Source organism: Canis lupus, chromosome 7, assembly GCF_048164855.1.
Source record: "Canis lupus baileyi chromosome 7, mCanLup2.hap1, whole genome shotgun sequence".
NCBI lineage: Eukaryota > Metazoa > Chordata > Mammalia > Carnivora > Canidae > Canis > Canis lupus.
Genome location: NC_132844.1, coordinates 60,993,233 through 61,007,939, shown reverse-complemented (window position 1 = coordinate 61,007,939; position 14,707 = coordinate 60,993,233). Strand labels below are relative to the sequence as shown.

The 14,707-nt window shown below is 55.5% G+C and overlaps 1 protein-coding gene across 4 annotated transcripts; it reads right to left on the bottom strand.

Annotated features, from left to right (window-relative positions):
• Window positions 1-14,680, bottom strand: CUL7 (cullin 7). Of its 4 annotated transcripts, none has more exons than XM_072832947.1 (26): window positions 14,405-14,680; window positions 12,976-13,563; window positions 12,059-12,210; window positions 11,414-11,914; window positions 10,756-10,894; window positions 10,463-10,659; window positions 9,946-10,174; window positions 9,193-9,430; window positions 9,006-9,111; window positions 7,826-8,053; window positions 7,440-7,530; window positions 7,167-7,338; window positions 6,879-6,984; window positions 6,509-6,604; window positions 6,144-6,319; window positions 5,664-5,797; window positions 5,154-5,393; window positions 4,783-4,889; window positions 4,507-4,689; window positions 2,689-2,849; window positions 2,313-2,529; window positions 1,966-2,233; window positions 1,145-1,290; window positions 873-999; window positions 591-796; window positions 1-380 (listed from the first exon to the last, which is right to left on the bottom strand). In XM_072832947.1, exons 2-26 carry the CDS (start codon window positions 13,553-13,555, stop codon window positions 57-59), a joined length of 5,124 nt encoding a protein of 1,707 aa, XP_072689048.1. In that variant the 5' UTR covers window positions 13,556-13,563; window positions 14,405-14,680; the 3' UTR covers window positions 1-56. The 4 variants fall into 4 exon arrangements, with proteins under 4 accessions (XP_072689048.1, XP_072689050.1, XP_072689049.1 ...); XM_072832949.1 differs by having other exon boundaries at window positions 5,154-5,336; XM_072832948.1 differs by having other exon boundaries at window positions 9,964-10,174.
• Window positions 14,681-14,707: the final 27 nt, after the last annotated feature.

Here is a 14,707-nt window from a genome sequence, read left to right as displayed (position 1 = left end):
TGTAATCAAACTCCTGCATTTTATTTCTGGAGAAAGCCCTGATCCCACTTCCAGGGCTACCGGAAGGTAGAGAAGCTCTGGGTACCTGTGCAGGAGGCATAGGGCACCCCCCGAGAGCGAATCTGCAGGGTGTGGAAGGTGAGGGGTGGGTTGGGGCCTGAGGAACCCGGGTTCAAGGACTCGGTGTGAGGCTCCATCACAGTCATGGGGACTGCATAGGACAGCATCTGGGGCTGGTCATCATGGCGCCTCACTGTGCCCTTGCCCAGGAGGTGCAGGATGCAGGAGAGGACGTCGGTACTGTTGCAGGCAGATCCCCTACCAAGGCTGCTGACCAAACCCCTGGGAGGACATGGGCCCTTCTGCCAAGCATCCAGGACCTAGGAAGGACAGGGAGGAGGGTGTAGCAGGCGGGAGACACAGCTTCCTCTACCTCTAGCTCCTACTCCAGGCACAAGCTGCCAGCTGGTGCGCCCTAAGGCCATCAGGCATGCCCAACCTCACCCCTCAGACATCTATAGGCTCCATGGTGAAGCAAGTGCTTCAAAGGTGGACAAGCCTCCTCCTGTTGGCTACCCACCCCCACCTACCCGACAGACAAGCTGATCGATATGCAGCCCCTTGTCCCCGTGGGCCTTGAGGATCCGGACAATGAGGCAGTTCAGAAGGTTCCGCCTCTTCTCCAAGTTCCGGCCCTCTTCATCCTCAGCTTTCAGGTACACCTGAGGTGGGATGAGCCACACGTTGCCCCTCCTTGGCCTGGGCTCCTCGCTGGCATCTCGAATCTTGAGCACACCTGAAATAAAAGCTAGTCATAGCAGGGAGCCCACAAAGAGGCTGAAAGCAGAGGCCCCTCTGACCCAGGTCTATACCTCCTGGGACATCGTTTTCCTCTCGAAGGTCCAGGGGGCCTCTCAAAGATGTGAGAGGTGTGATCGCCTGATTGAGCATGTCTGGAGAGAGCCCCGAGAGTGCCAGCAGACTTTCCACGGACACAGCCTTAGAGGAGAAGGGAAATATTCAGGGCCTCCCCAAACGGTGGGACAGAGGAGGTTGAGGGAGGAAGGACAGGGAGGTGAGGTTTAGGGAAGAGGGGTGAGGGACAAGGTGCAGAAAGCAGGGCTGCCTAGCTGGGCCAGGCCACCTGCAGGTCATTGAGATACAGCAGCAGCCACATCTGGACAGTGGACACGTGCAGGGTCTGGTCCCCAAACTGCAGCTCGGCCCGGCCCAGCCACGTCCACTGCAACCGCCTCTTCGGGCCCTGCTCCAAGGCCGGGTAGCTCTGACCTGAGAAGGATCAGGGCTGGTGAGGGGGGACTGTTGGTTGAGCCCTACCCCTGCTAATCCCTGCATAGTGTGCGGCCAGTGTTTACAGACACTGTGGCTCCAGGTCTGAACTTCTAGAGCAGCCTTCTCTGTGTCTGCCTCAGGTAAGTCTTGTGCCGGCGGACTCTGATCAGTGCCTTCCAGAAGTTCCCCATTTTGGGGGTTGGGGGAAACCATGAAGTGAGGAAGGCCTGGGGCTCTCATCAAACGAATATCCAGAAGAGTAGGAATGAGGTCTCCCTGGTTAGTCTGGGAGCCCTCCGAGGGCAGGCTCTGAGTCTCTTCCCCTTCCTATGTTGCTGCCCAGCCCAGGACCAGTGGCGAGCCTAGATTATGACGACTGACCAGAAGCCAGACCTCTGCCACGGAAGAGAAGTCCTTTCCGGTGGTCTCAAGTTCCCTTGCATCTATCCCCCCCACCCCGCCCTGTTCTTTCAAGAAAGTCCTTTGTTTGTTTTAAGAACAGAAAAGGCAACAGCTTGGGGACCTGGTGCTTGACAGTCCCAGCCCTCACCCCAAACCTAAGCTCCTGCCCTTTCTTCTCAAATCCAGCCCACCGAGGCTCCCACCCAAGGCCCACCCCCACCCCCACCCCAGGCTCTTTCCCCAAATCCCATCTTTTTTCTGACTCCTCACTCTTGCTGTAGAAGTTGGAGTATCGGTTCAAAGTGCCCCTGAGGTAGGAGGGCAGGCAGGTTCTGGGGTTCAGCGTGTGGCAGATGGAGGCAATGGGCCAGCAGCGAGGTGACAGGACTAGCACAGACACTTCGGGCATTGCCCCCTCATAGTAGAGATCCTCATTTTCCTCCTCCTCCTCCTCCTCTACCACGTTTGTGACCACAGCTCCCTCTGCTTCCTCTGCCTTCTCTCCCTTGTGTTCCTTGTCACTGGTCTCATGGCCCCCCTGAAGAAGAAACACAGGGTTCCCGACAGCTGCTGGGCCTCCACTGGCCTGCTCCTCGCCTCCTTCTGCTGGAGCCCACCTGTATCTTCTTCTCGGTGTCCTCTAGCTTCAGGAGCTCCTGATCGAGCCGCTGGAGCTGGTAGACATGGAACTGGCGCTGCAGCTCCTCAGAGGTGCTCAGGCTCTGTAGCATCTGCTGGGGGAGGCGGTTGGGGAAGCAGGGGCCGATCTGCTCCAGCACAGCCCCCTCCAGCCAGCTGGAGCCCACGCCCAGGAGACGGTCGGCCATGTAGTGCCTGCAGCACACACAGAGCAGGCGAGCCTCAGTGCCTGCTCTGGGACTCCAGCCTGCCAACCACCCCAGACCCTCAGGTTCCATGAGCTGGAGCTGTCCCAGCCCCTGTCATTTGCTCCCCACCCCAGCACTCCCTCCACCACTCCCTAGGCCCACTCACTGGTAGTAATGCTCGAAGGTGGTGGCTATCTCCAGGCCAGAGAAAATTAGGACTGTCTCCAGGCACCGCTGCAGCTGCGCCAGCATCTCCATTCCCCGGGCTCCACCAATGCGGCTGCCCTGGATCCGCTGGTCAATGTGCCGGGCAAACTGCTCACTCACCTGGGCAATGAGAGGGGCACAGGAAAATCATGGACAAGCAACTGGAGGAGGTAAATGGGAGCAGAGGAAGGTCTGAGGAAGTAGATATGAACAGCTGAGCTGCTTCCTAAGTTGGTCAACACTTTTACCAAACTCTTTTAAAACTGTTAACTGTTGTACAAGTTAACAATTTTTAAAAAAAGATTTTATTTATTCATGAGAGACACAGAGAGAGAGGCAGAGACACAGGCAGAGGGAGATGCAGGCTCCATGCAGGGAGCCTGACGTGGGACTCGATCCCGGGTCTCCAGGATCACGTCCTGGACTGAAGGCGGCGCTAAACCGCTGAGCCACCCAGGCTGCCCCCAGGTAACAATTAAGAGCTGTTTCTTTCCACACTGAACATGTCTAAAGACTAAACTAATAACAATAATTTGATGCAAGGAAATGATTTATGTGCACAGTTGGTCACGCTGCAATGTCACTGGCCCAGCAGAACAGCCGGAAGCAGCTTGAGCAGCCACTGCCTCAGCTCCTCCTGCAGCACTGTCAGCTTGCCAGTGTGCTTAGCCTGTCCTACTTTATCATCTGCCCAACTGTACCCCTTCCCTGGAAGACTATCGATTGGAGGAGAGGGACTTTGTCTATCTTCAGCTCTTACCACAGTGTCGGACACATTTTAAGCACTTATTAAATATTTATGGAATGCTGGGAATGGCAGAGCAAATTCCAGGACATCCATTAGATGGAATTTATACAAAAATAAAAAATAAGGACAAAGAGCAACACTGAAAAAGGCTTTTATTTATTTTTTTTAAGATTTTATTTATTTGAGAGAGAGAGAGAACATGAGCAGAGGGGTGGAGGGAGAGGGAGAAGTAGGTTTCCCGCTGAGCAGGGAGCCTGATGTGGGGCTAACGTGGGGCTGATGCAGGGCTCAATCCCAGACCCTGAGATCAGGACCTGAGCTGAAAGCAGATGCTTAGCTGACTGAGCCACCCAGGCACCCTTGAAAAAGGCTTTTAATATAATGGTCAAGGGCACCTGGGTGGCTCAGTCAAGCATTTGCCTTCAGCTCACATCCTAATCCCAGGCTCCTGGGATCAAGCCCAGTGTCAGGCTCCCTGCTCAGCGGGGAGTCTGCTGCTCTCTCTTCCTTTGGCCCTCCCCCTGCTTGTGCGTGCACTCTCTCTCAAAAACAAACAAATAAATAAGCCAGCCAGCCAGCCTGGGTGGCTGGGATGCCTGGGTGGCTCAGCGGTTGAGCATCTGCCTTCAGCTCAGGGCATGATCCTGGGGCCCTGGTATCGAGTCCCACATCAGGCTCCCTGCAAGGAGCCTGCTTCTCCCTCTGCCTGTGTTTCTGCCTCTCTCTCTGTGTCTCTCATGAATAAATAAATAAAACCTTAAAAAAATAAAATCTTTATTAAAAAAAGAAACAGAAGGCATATTAAAATATATTAGGACTAAAAAAATAAAATGAAATAAAAAAGATATATTAGGACTGCACACCGTCACCATTTGTTTTTCTTTGAATTTTCAAAAACTTGGTTATATACCAATCCATGTTCCTTGCTGTAATGGGAATAGAAGGGTAGTCATTCTGAGGAGGTGGAAAAGGAGGGTTTGTAGGGAGGGGCCCCAAACATCACAGGAGAAGTGAGGGCTAGAGGCTTACGTGGGCAGCTTTGAGAAATGGGAGCTTCAGCAAGCCACCAGCACAGCCATTCTGCAGCGCCAGCAAGAAAGCTGCCCGTGGCCCAAACAGCTCGGAGCTCGACTTCTGCAGATTATGAAAGTGTTCACAGTAGCGCGGCACAAAATCATCATCCCGCCAGTGTGATGTCAGAAAGTTGTTCACCTGGAGGGAAGCAGTCCCCATGTAAAGGGACAGCCCGGCATGCCACCCACTATCCAATTCCACCCTCCCTCCCCGGCACCAGCTCCTGCCCACCTGCTCCTCCACCACGGCCTGCCAACAGCGGGTCAGGTTTCTCACGATGCTGCTGGGAAGCCCCCGGGTAGCCAGGGAGCTCCAGTCATGGCTTCTGTTTCTGCTCTCTGTGGAGACAGGGGAAGGAGCTAGGCAGGGGGCAGCCTCTCAGCTCATGGATCCTCAGACAAAGGGGAGCCCTGGGTCCTTCCTGACATGCTGCCACCACAAAATGCTGCTCCTGGGTGGGGGTGACACAAACTTGGAAGATGAACAGACTGAGTGGGTAGGGAAGGAAAGTGTGAGGAGGGGCAGAAGGCTGTAGAGTGAAGGGGCAGGGGGCACAGAGAAACACTTCTTACCGAGCTCCCACCCGAATCCCAGATACTCACTGGTCCGAGGAGCAGCTGCTGCTGGAAGGGGTGCCTCACAGGGCTCCACGTGCACCAGCAGGTGGGTGAGGCGGCGCACCCGTGAGGAGAATGCAGCTGCGCGGCTCTGGGGGTTGTGGGCAGCCTCCCGACACTCCAGGTACTGGTCCAGCAGCCAGCCCAGGGGGCTGATGCCATCCTCATCTGGAGGTTGGGAAGAACAAGCCAAGGCAGGGCATGTCTCCAGGGCAGTGGGAGAAGCTGGACTGGACAAAAGCACCGAGAATGAGGGATTGGACAGAAGGTACAGGGGGGCAGGGATGGAGGCAGGTAGCTAGGCACCCCCTGTCTTTATGGTGTCAGCTGGCACCTGGGAGACATGGGAAGGGAGATGGCCCCTGGGCTGGGAGGAGAGGGACACTGGGGTACCAAACCAACACAAGTACCCAAAGGGCCAAGAACATAACGCACGTGGCTCTAGGGCAGAGCAAGAAGGGGCTGGTTAGTGGGGCCCGGGGTCAGGATGGTTACCAGGGGAGGTGATGTTCTGCACCAGGGGGCTGACCAGGGCCTCCCAGCAGGTCTTGCCCAGTGCTTGGGCGGCCTCGTCATCAGGGAGGAAGCGATCAGCAAAATTCTGCTCCTGGCGCAGAGCCCCATTGAGTCTGGGGGTAAGGATGGGGGAGGCAGGTGTCAGGGGCTCGAGGCATAAGTTACCCCAGCATCCCTCCAGTCTCAGGCTGCCGGCTAGCCCCTAGCAACCAGACCAAATCTCGACCCAGTGCTTTGAAGCTCCCCTGTGTTAACTGGCACATTCTCTTCCGAGCCCACCAGAAAAATCTCTTCTCTTTATTCTTTCTTTCCTTCCCCAAACCACAGAACACTCCAGCCCCCTGCCCAAGCATGTTAACCCTCCATATACACCCTCCACAGAACCCTGCCTAGGGCCACCTGTATTACTCTTACCTTTCACAAACACACAGCCACACACACACACATGCTCGCACACACCTAGAGCTCAGGTGCAGGAGGCTCCTGCGGTCTTCTGCTATGTCCTGGCTCCAGGCCTGTGCCCGAACCATGTAGAAGAGACGTGTGTGACGACACAGCTGCTCCCGAAACACTGGCCAGAATGTGGGCTTGGGGCCCAGGACCTCCAACCCCCGAATGCGCGTGTCAATGCCGCCCTGTGAGGTGCATAGGCCTGTTTTCACCTGCCCCACATTCTCCTCAGAGCTGGGGGGAGGCAGTCACACCTATGTGCCTGCCTCCTGGAGCTGTCCACACCCCAGGCTGGAGCTCTGGCTCACAATCTGCAATAGTTATAGAACCCAGAGCTCCAGACACCCAGACCATACCCCAGGCCCCTGCCAAACCTGTTGGCAGCGCTTTATGCGGATCTGGATGATGGGCCAGAAGCGGGTCAGGTTCTCCAGCAGGATCACCCGGCTGGCAGAGGGCATCACATTGACCTGGTGCAGGGCAGAGAGGGCTGTCAGCTCCCCGTGTGTGGATGAGGAGTCTGCTCCTGTTCTCTTCCTCCCTCGGCCCAGGAAAGTGTAGGGTCCTGACCAAGGGGTCTCAGTGCCACCCTCACTGCTCAGGGCCTGAGGCCATCACAATGGCACAGGGAGAAAGGATTCTACTTTCTAAAGGGCTCAAGACAGGGAAGAATTTAGGAGGTTAGGAGTCTGGGCGGGAGGGCAGACCCTGTGAAGGGTGGTCTAATGGCATAGGAGTCCTTACCGAGTTGAGTTCCGTGTTAAGAGAGTTGGTGCTGTCACCCCCAAACACCACCACCCTGGCTGGCATATAGCTCGAGTCTTCACCAGCCACTAGCAGAGTCAGCTGCCTGGGAGCAGGGAAGAGGAAACAATCAGAACCGGAACAAGTCATGTCTACAGACAGAGCCAAGGGGCCCCTTTCGTCACATCTGGGTTCAAGGTGGGGGAATGGTGCTTCCCCCAAGACAAACACAAGGAAGTCACAACAAAGCGTATATGTGTGGCTAGGTGCACGTGTGGAGTGTGCTACCTGATGAGAATGCCCTGGTGCATGTGCAAGGTGATGTAGTGGGAGCCGGCGCTGCCGCTGGACTCCCAGTAGGTCTTGGGGTTGCGGTCCGTCAGCTTGCTGGCCCGGTGTGGGTTAGAGGACACCTCCACTTTCTCCCAGCACTTGTCCTCCTTCACTTCCATACTGGAACCTGGGGGCAAGTGGGAGGGGGTGGCTGTCACAGCCTGGTTGGTATGGAAGGAAACAGACACAGGTGTAGGGGTGTGGAGTAATGTGGGGAGAGGCACAGACCCTGGCACAGATATCTGAGGAACACGTCAAAGAAGGGGATGTTGATGGGTCGGTGGGTTCGTCGGTGGTCCTCGATCTGGCCCAGCACCATCTGCAGCCAGAACAGCAGAGAGAAGGGGCACAGGAAGGAGGGAGGGACACATGTGGAGAACATATGGAAACATGTATGGAGGAACAAGACCCAGCAGCAATGGGACTTCCTCTGGAACCTGGCACAGCAGGACCAGATGGGGAAGGGAATGCAGAGAACAAATGCCCTGGGGTCCACTAGACTCTCCTACCTTTCCCAACTTCAGGAACACATCTTTTTCCCACTGCCACTGCTCAGGGTTCATATTCTTACCCAGCTGCGAACCCCCGAGCTTCCCCCTTCCCTCCCTCCTGACCTGGATACAGCCTCCCAGGATGTTGGTGGTGAGTTTCCGGTAGAGATGGGCATGCTTCTCACACTTGAACACCATGTCCCGCAGCTCCTGAGCCAGCTCCAGTTTGCCCAGATGCTTTTCCAGAGCCTTGGAGATGGCATCTCGGGCTCCCAGCTGATTCAGCACCACGGCATAGTCCCTACTCACGGAAGCGAGGCGGTGCAGGAAGAAGATCAGTTCCTGGAGCACCTGACATGGGGACAAGGCTGGTGAAGAAAAGGGATGAAGCACAAGCCACAGGGTGTCCTCAGGAGTACTGATTACACACCCACTGTGTGCTGGCTGCTGGGGCGACAACAGTGAACAGACAGTGAGGAAATAAGGCAGGAAGGGGGGAAGATGAAAGGGCTGGGTGCAGTCAGAGAACCCAAGGCAAACAGTCACAGAAAAGCTGAGATGCTCTGCTGTCCTGGGGTTCTCAACTACTGATTATGTTGGCAATAGGTGCAGAGAGCTTCCCAGTTTGTTCCTTTTTAGGCCATGTCCCAAGAAGCAGTTGTGGGGCTGCATTTTGAGATGCTCAGGCCCCAGACACAGATACCCTGATGGCAGGGAGGAGGCGGAGAGGGACACTCAGTGAGTCCACCTCCGAAATGAAAATCTGGGTAACAGCCAAAGGCATGCATTGCAGACACCCACTGCCAAGCGTTCCAAGCCCAGGACCTCTCTGTGACAGGGGATCCTGAGATGTGATGTCTCTTCCGCCTCCTTTATCCCCCTGTCCCTTAAACAGGAGCTCAGCCAAACAGGAGTCACTAAGGCTAATGTAAAATAAATGTAACCTTTTGTGTAAGAAAGGATATGGCAAATCAGATCATCCACTTGGGCATATTTATACTTGCAAATGGGCACACAGGAAGGACACATACATTAATACAAATGATAACCAATACAGGGCATGGGGAGAGGCACTGGAAAAATTGGATGGAAGTGAGAACATATGGAAGTGAGAATTCTCAGTGTATCCCTTGTTAGGCCATTTTAATTTGTGACCTGTATGAATATATTACCTATTTGAAAAAATCAAATTTGATTTTAAAAATAAATCCTAAACCAGGAGCACAAAGGCTCCATCGTGCCCTCCAGAGGCCCTCCTTGCGACCTCTCCCTCCAGCATCTCCCCAGAGCAAGATGGGAGTACCTCTCGGTCAGTGTCTGGTGACCGCAGGCAGGCCATGCAGGCGTCCATGGCCTCGTGCCAGGGGAGCAGCAGCGCCTCGGGGAAGTCCACCAGCTGCATCAGGATTCTGGGGAGGGGGTGGGGAGGCAAGAGATGTGTAGCTAGCCTCAGGGACCCTTCTGCCCCATGCCCCTCCCCACCCCCTCACCTCAGAACGGTCAGGTGCAGGGGCTTGTTGGCTGCCGGGGTGGCGAGGCTCTGCATCAGGATAAGGAAAGGTTGGGGCTGCCGCTGCAGCTGCAGCAGGAACGGCTTGATCTCTGTCTCCTGGGGCCCCTCTGAGCTGAGAGCTCGCTCCAGGTCCAGGAAGGTTCTCCCAGGTGGACCACAATCCACCAGCAGTCGCCACAGAGGAGTGTCAGGATACTGAGCTGGGGGTTCTTTTCCTACAGAAAGGTGGACATCACAAGAGTTGGCTATCGTTGGTAATGTCAGGATCAGAAAAGGACAGACACGTTCATAACTCCTAATTTTTCCTAACAATGTTTTTTGGGGAGATCCTCCTAAAATGAGTTTGGGGATCTTACAGCATCTCTTAATGTATTTAAAAGACAGCTCTGTGACAAATCTTATGTTTTATATTCTTAAAATAGCATAGGAACTTCCCGTCTGCAAACAGCAGAGCATTTCCCTATATCTAAAAGCATGCAATTAATTTGGCTTTCTCTACAACAGGAAAAGTTCAATGTGGGGCTTTATGAGACTTCAAATCTCTTTCAATTTTCTGACTTTCCATCCTCCCTCATTCATTGGAGGAAGCAGCTCTATGCATCAGATTTTTCCTTAGGTGCCAACTCTTCCAGACAGGATGGTACAAAATCAGCATAGACACCTCTCCTAGGCTGAAGCCCTTCTAGACACCAGTCTGCAGAGCTGCTGCAAAGTCTGTCTGGCACCCCACCTTCCACTCTGGCTGCACCTGCTGATTCCTGAGGCTGGGCCTGGGCTTCCAGAAGGGTTGGGTAAGCTGGGTGCCCTGCCAGGGCCTCAGGCCCGTATTTCCTGTAGACACGGCAGTTGAGCAGGTCCCTGAGAGCGCTGTCATCAAGTCGCTGTGGCAGAGCCAGCAGTAGGTCCTGGGCCAACTCCATGGGCACAGCCAGCTCAGCCAGGATCTCGTCATCCAGAATCTGTCACCGGGGAGAAGGTTTCACTGCAGGTAGCCCTGCCAGCACAGAGGTTCCAGAGGCACTAGTAGGGGTGGGGATCTCTGCACACACCTCTCCATCCTGAACCTCTCATGGCTGGCAGCTGCCTCCTCCCATATGGCTTTCCAATGCCTCTGAACATTCTAGATCCTTCCTCTGCAGCCCCTTACACTGTGGTCCTCCACTCCCCATCCTAAGCCTCCCAAATGCTCTCTCAGTCCAGCCCTTGTATTGAGTCCTCCAACTTCTGGGTGTCTCCAGGCTGGGTACCTCCCCATCCAGGTTCTCCTGGAGGATCTGGAGAACCTCCTGATGGTCAGGCCCGTCCAGCTTCTTGATAAAGAAGAGGAGCTCCCACCACTCCGCCTGGGTCAGGTGCTCACTCTCCTCAGCATCCTCATCCTCAGGCAGCACGTAGGGCACTGCATAGAGCTCTGTCATGGGCTTCCACCGCCAGGAAGGCAGAGCTATGGAAACAGGTCAAAGGGCACAGGGATATCATTGCCTACCCAGCTCCTGTGCTCCTGTGCTCAGAGCTGACCCTGTTTCCTCTTGGGGCTCACCTACACCCAGGGCTCCACTGACCACTGCCCCCTGGTACTCATTGGCCTCAACCACATCCTCAATGTCTTCCTCAAAGCCCAGAATTTCCAGCATGTGCCAGTGCACCCAGTAGGTGCGGCCCGTCGACTCCCACAACACCTGGTGGATATGGGAAAAAAGAGAGGGAAGAAGAGATGGCTCACTTCAAGACTGGCTATGCTGTGGCCCAGTGATGAGGACATACAGCCCTCAGGCTGACCACCTGGCCAGGTTTAGAGCAACCTCCAAAGAACACAATGCTGGCATACGGAGAACACACACACACAAAGGATGACCTGTCCTATGGGAATAGGCTCTGCTTCTCCTCCCACCCACTCGTCCCCACACTTCCTCCTGGCCTCAGCTACTCTCTCTCTGACCCTGACCTTTGGGAGAGTCTTGCTTTATCAGTTTTTTTCCTGGGAGTGAGTCTTCCTGACCTCATAGCCTACCCAACCCTGATTTTCTCAGCCCTCCAAATGGCCCCCTTCTCACCTCCCTGACCTCTTTTCACCACTCCAATCCCCACAGGGTTTTTTTTTTTTCCATGGGTGGCCTGCCAGAGCCCCCTGTATGGAAGCCCCAGTTATGCTCCCCCAGCTAGAGCCCTGACAGCATCTCACACATGTCTTGGCTCACCTGCACGGGGGGCATGCCGTTGTTGCTCTGACGGAACTCGCCCTCATCCCCAGCGCTGACCTCCTCGTAGTCATCCAGCATGCGCACTCGCATCCCAGCCTGCAGCGTCTCTCGCACATACAAGGCATAAGTATTGCCACTTGCAAACTCAGAGCGAGGGCGGAACCTCCTTGACCTCCTAATGGAGGGCTGGGCCCGGGTGGGTGGCAGCCCGGGGCCAGCCTCTGCCAGTTGGGGCTGGAAGATGGAGCAGGAGGACCGTGCCAAAGGCCTTTGTCTGCTCAAGGCCCAGTCCCAGCGCATGGCCTGCACCAGCTCTGAGATCAAGGTGCCCATGGCCATGCTGAACTCCAGCTCCAGTCGATCCCTTTCCCCACTCAACTCCTCGGGACCAGAGTTGTTCTGGGCTCCTGGTTCTGCAGCACTGTCATTCAGCTGGTCCAGAAGGGAAGTGACGTGCAAATAGCGCTTCACCAGGGAGAAGAGTAGCCTTCCTGGGACCTGTAGGATGCAATCTTTGGCCTACATCCACCTTGTCCCAGCTTTAGCTCCTCTTTCCACACCATCCTTTAAGGGCAGGTAAAAAGGCTTGGTACTTCGGTCTTGTTTATAGCACCCCCCTACCGAAACCTCCCCACAGAATACCTGTGGCAGCTGGATGCCTTCGAAAGACATAGGGTGTTCAGAGAGTGTGGCCTGTGCAAACAGAGCTAGTAGAGCACAGCGGCTGTCAAAATCCAGGTGTTTCTCAATGGCCTCTTGCTGGCTTAGTGACAGAAGGATCTGGGTCCGAGTCCCTGAAACTCACACCCAGTCAGTAACTGCTCACATTGCCCTTCCGGGCATCCCTCCTAGACCCTCTTCTCTCTCAGTCCAATCCCTTTGTCACCCTTTGGGGATGAAATGTTTTGCTAATTAGCTTAAAAAAAACTTACTATCTTTCCTATATTCATATTTCATATACATATATATCCTACAGTAATCAAATACCTTAACTCTTCCTTTGCGTAGAGATTCGATTAATGTGAGATTCTTGAGGATTCAGTCCTTTCTCTTTCTTTTCTAATTTTTTTTAAAGTAAACTCTAGGGATCCACTCTGGGTGGCTCAGTGGTTTAGCACCAGTGGTTTAGCACCTGCCTCAGGCCTAGGGCATGATCCTGGAGACTCAGGATCGACTCCCACATCGGGCTCCCTGCATGGAGCCTGCTTCTCCCTCTACCTATGTCTCTGCCCACCCCTATGAATAAATAAATTAATTAAATAATAAATAAATAAATGTAAACTCTATGCCCCAAAAGGTGAACTTACAACCCTGAGATGAAGAGTTGCATGCTCTTCTGAATGAGCCAGTCAGGCACTCCCTCACCCAACCCACAACCTGTCCCTTCCTCTTCCTACAGAGATGTCCCTATCTACCTTCCTATCTCCTTTTCTTCCAACTCAAAGAGAAGGACAACAGAATTATTCAGGCACTGATGAGGCAGAGGCTCTTGCCACAGTGTCATGTGAGGCCCCAAGCTAACCAGCTTCCCCTTCTTTTCTCCCCACACTGTTCCTCACCAGCATCATGGGAGGCCAGGGCTTGTATCATCCGGCCTGCACTCCAGCGAATCTGATAATCAGGACTACTCAACATGTGCATGAGCAGGTCCAGGACCCTTGGGTCTTTGAATACCCCAGTCAGGGGCTCAATGCTGGCATAGGCGCTGAGTACATGGACAGTGTGAAGTAAAGGAGCAGGAGGGATGGTACCCACACACTCTTCCAGCTGCCGGAGGGCCCTCTGAATTAAAGACTTCACATCAGTTTCCATTTCCCCCAACACAGATTTGTCCAGGGCCCCAGCCTCCCCTGTGATCTCCTGAGAGGGGCCGATGACCTGGCCGTCCTCGCCCAGCATCTTGTGGCAGTTGGCATAGATCTCGTCGTTGGACATCCACAGTAGGATATGCTCAGCCTTGCAGTCCACTTGGCTAGAGCCCCCTTCCCCTTCATCCCCACGCCTGAGGATGAGCCAGCGGATCTGGTACTCAGGATGCCCATCGTGGCCTACCCGCTGGCGGATCAGCTCATCTGGGTAGGCATGCAAGCCAGGTCCCAGAGGCACTCTGAATTCCCTGTAGCGGAGTTCCCCCACCATTCTGGCACCTGAGACACACAAGGAAAAGAGAACAGGCAAGCTAAAATGAGAGTGGGAGTTCAGAAAATCAAGGACGTCCAGGAATTGGGGAAGCAAATGTGGTAACAGCTGTCCAGTTGGCTGGAGTAAAGCAGGGCCCAGGAGTTGCCTGCTGCAGGCTGGGTGGGGCCAGACCTAAGCAGGGGAACACTGGGGTGTTTGTTCTAAGAACACAAAATTTGGTTGAAAGGGGGTTTTGAAGGCCCTGCAAACTGGAGTGGGTTGGTTTGGAGCAGTGGGAAGGGGACAGTGTGGGCAGGGCAACCTTGGAGTTACAAGTGAATCCCAAGGCCCTGGGACAGGCAGCAGCCCTGAGGAGATAAATAAAGCCCGGAGGGGTGTGGGGGTGGGCTATGTGTGTTGGGGAGTGAGACCCTGAGTGCCTGGAAAAGGACATTAGGTCTGATGGTTGAAGCGCAGGAGTGTGTCAAAGAGACAAGAGATCCGGAGAATTGTCGGTGGGTTGGGGTGGGGTGAGGGCAAGGCGCGATGGGCCGGGAGGAGACGCTGGTGGGCAGCAGAGGCGAGGACTGGGGACACTGGAGCAGCAGGGCCGGTGGGGGCGACGGGAGACCCAGGACGGGGTGCACAGGAGACACGGTGGGTGAGCGGCGAGAGGCAGGTGGACCCGAGGAGCTGGGGGCGCGTGGGAAGGTGCAGGGGAGGAGGCTAGACGGGATAAACGAGAACCCCAAGGCACTGTGGAAGTAGGATAGGGGGACGCGAGATCGAGCGGGCGCGGGGCCGGTGGGCGAGTGTGCAGAGGAAAACCCAGGGTAGGGGCAGGGGCCGCGGCGGGGCTCTGGCCACCTCAGAAGTCGATGGGGGTCCCGGCGCGAGGCCTGTCCTTCGCTGAGCTAGGGACGCAGCGCAGACGATGGCGGCGACGCTGGCAGAGGTTTGGGCCCCGCCTGGGCCCCCGAGGGGGTCTAAGCGGAGAGGCGGGAGGGGGCGTGCCTCCGAAGGACGGGCGGGGGCGTGGCGCGCAGAGACCGAGCACCCCCGGGCGGCCACTGTCACCGCCCGCGCGCACAGGTCAGCGGCCGCCGGGGCGAGGCGGGACCGGGCTCAGCCAGCGGCGCCGCCCGCCCAGCTCTGGGGCTCCGCCACCCG

Bases quoted from the DNA above. Each gene is read 5' to 3' on its own strand.
- CUL7 (XM_072832947.1), bottom strand. From the start codon at position 13,555: ATGGTGGGGGAACTCCGCTACAGGGAATTCAGAGTGCCTCTGGGACCT. The intron at 12,211-12,975 runs GTGAGGAACAGT...TGTGAGTTTCAG, and splicing joins CCTGGCCTCCCATGATGCTG to GGACTCGGACCCAGATCCTT. The intron at 9,431-9,945 runs GTGGGGTGCCAG...ACCTTTCTGTAG, and splicing joins AGGTGCAGCCAGAGTGGAAG to GAAAAGAACCCCCAGCTCAG.